Below are 1,177 nucleotides of genomic sequence, written 5' to 3' on the forward strand. Positions count from 1 at the left end.
TATATATATATATATATATATATATATATATAAACACACACTCATGTTTCTCATACCTTTAACTTTTGTAGGTTTTTGTAAACTGTCCATTTTTTATGCATTTTAAAAGATAAAGTGATTAAAATCACTGGGGGAATTTACAGCATTCCCTCAGACACCGTAACTATAGGCCTTGCTGTGCTCGATACATGATCCAAAGCCCATGTTCATGTTTCTAAAAAAAAATCAGAGCAGAAACATACTGTAGCCATGTTTTTTGCAACCTTCCCCTACGGCATATACTGAACTGAAAATGACAACAACATATACCAGACTGAGAACAACAACCACCTATACTGGACTGAAAACAACAACCACATTTACTGGACTGAAAACAATAACTGCATACACTGGACTGAGAACAACAACCACATATACCGGACTGAAAACAACAACCACCTATACTAAACTAAAAACAACAACCACATATACTGGACTGAAAACAACAACCGCATACACTGGACTGAAAACAACAACCACATATACCGGACTGAAAATAACAACAACATATACCGGACTGAAAACAACAACAACATATACCGGACTGAAAACAACAACAACATATACCAGACTGAAAACAACAACCACCTATACTAAACTAAAAACAACAACCACATATACTGGACTGAAAACAACAACCGCATACACTGGACTGAAAACAACAACCACATATACCGGACTGAAAACAACAACAACATATACTGGACTGAAAACAACAACTGCATACACTGCACTGAAAACAACAACCACATATACCAGACTAAAAACAACAACAACAACATATACCGGACTGAAAAGAACAACAACGATTTAAAAAATGCTTTATAAACCACAGCTACTATAGCTAACAAGAGGATAGTCAAGAATTAGCATACAAAATAACTCGTTGACTTACTTTTTTGTGTGACCTGGAAAATATCTGATGTACTTGTTGTCATGGAGAGAAAGATAACGAATTGTGTCTGAAAGAAGATATTAAGTTACAGTTAGTTACCACGTGTTTGAAAGAAGACATTAAGTTACAGTTAGTTAACATGTGTCTGAAAGAAGATATTAAGTTACAGTTAGTTACCACGTGTTTGAAAGAAGACATTAAGTTACAGTTAGTTACCACGTGTTTGAAAGATGACATTAAGTT

General features: G+C 34.6%; 1 protein-coding gene across 1 annotated transcript in view; it reads right to left on the bottom strand.

The window, feature by feature from the left end:
- Positions 1–1,177, bottom strand: part of LOC106471484 (WD repeat-containing protein 82-like) — a gene marked incomplete at its 3' end in the record, with an annotated part of 9,112 nt that overhangs the window by 3,778 nt on the left and 4,157 nt on the right. The window contains exon 3 of the mRNA XM_013932085.2: positions 935–1,001. Coding sequence (XP_013787539.2) covers positions 935–1,001 — 67 coding nt within the window. The remainder of the gene's footprint in view (positions 1–934; positions 1,002–1,177) is intronic.

The sequence above is a fragment of the Limulus polyphemus genome, unplaced genomic scaffold (assembly GCF_000517525.1).
Source record: "Limulus polyphemus unplaced genomic scaffold, Limulus_polyphemus-2.1.2 Scaffold4650, whole genome shotgun sequence".
Classification (NCBI taxonomy): Eukaryota; Metazoa; Arthropoda; class Merostomata; order Xiphosura; family Limulidae; genus Limulus; species Limulus polyphemus.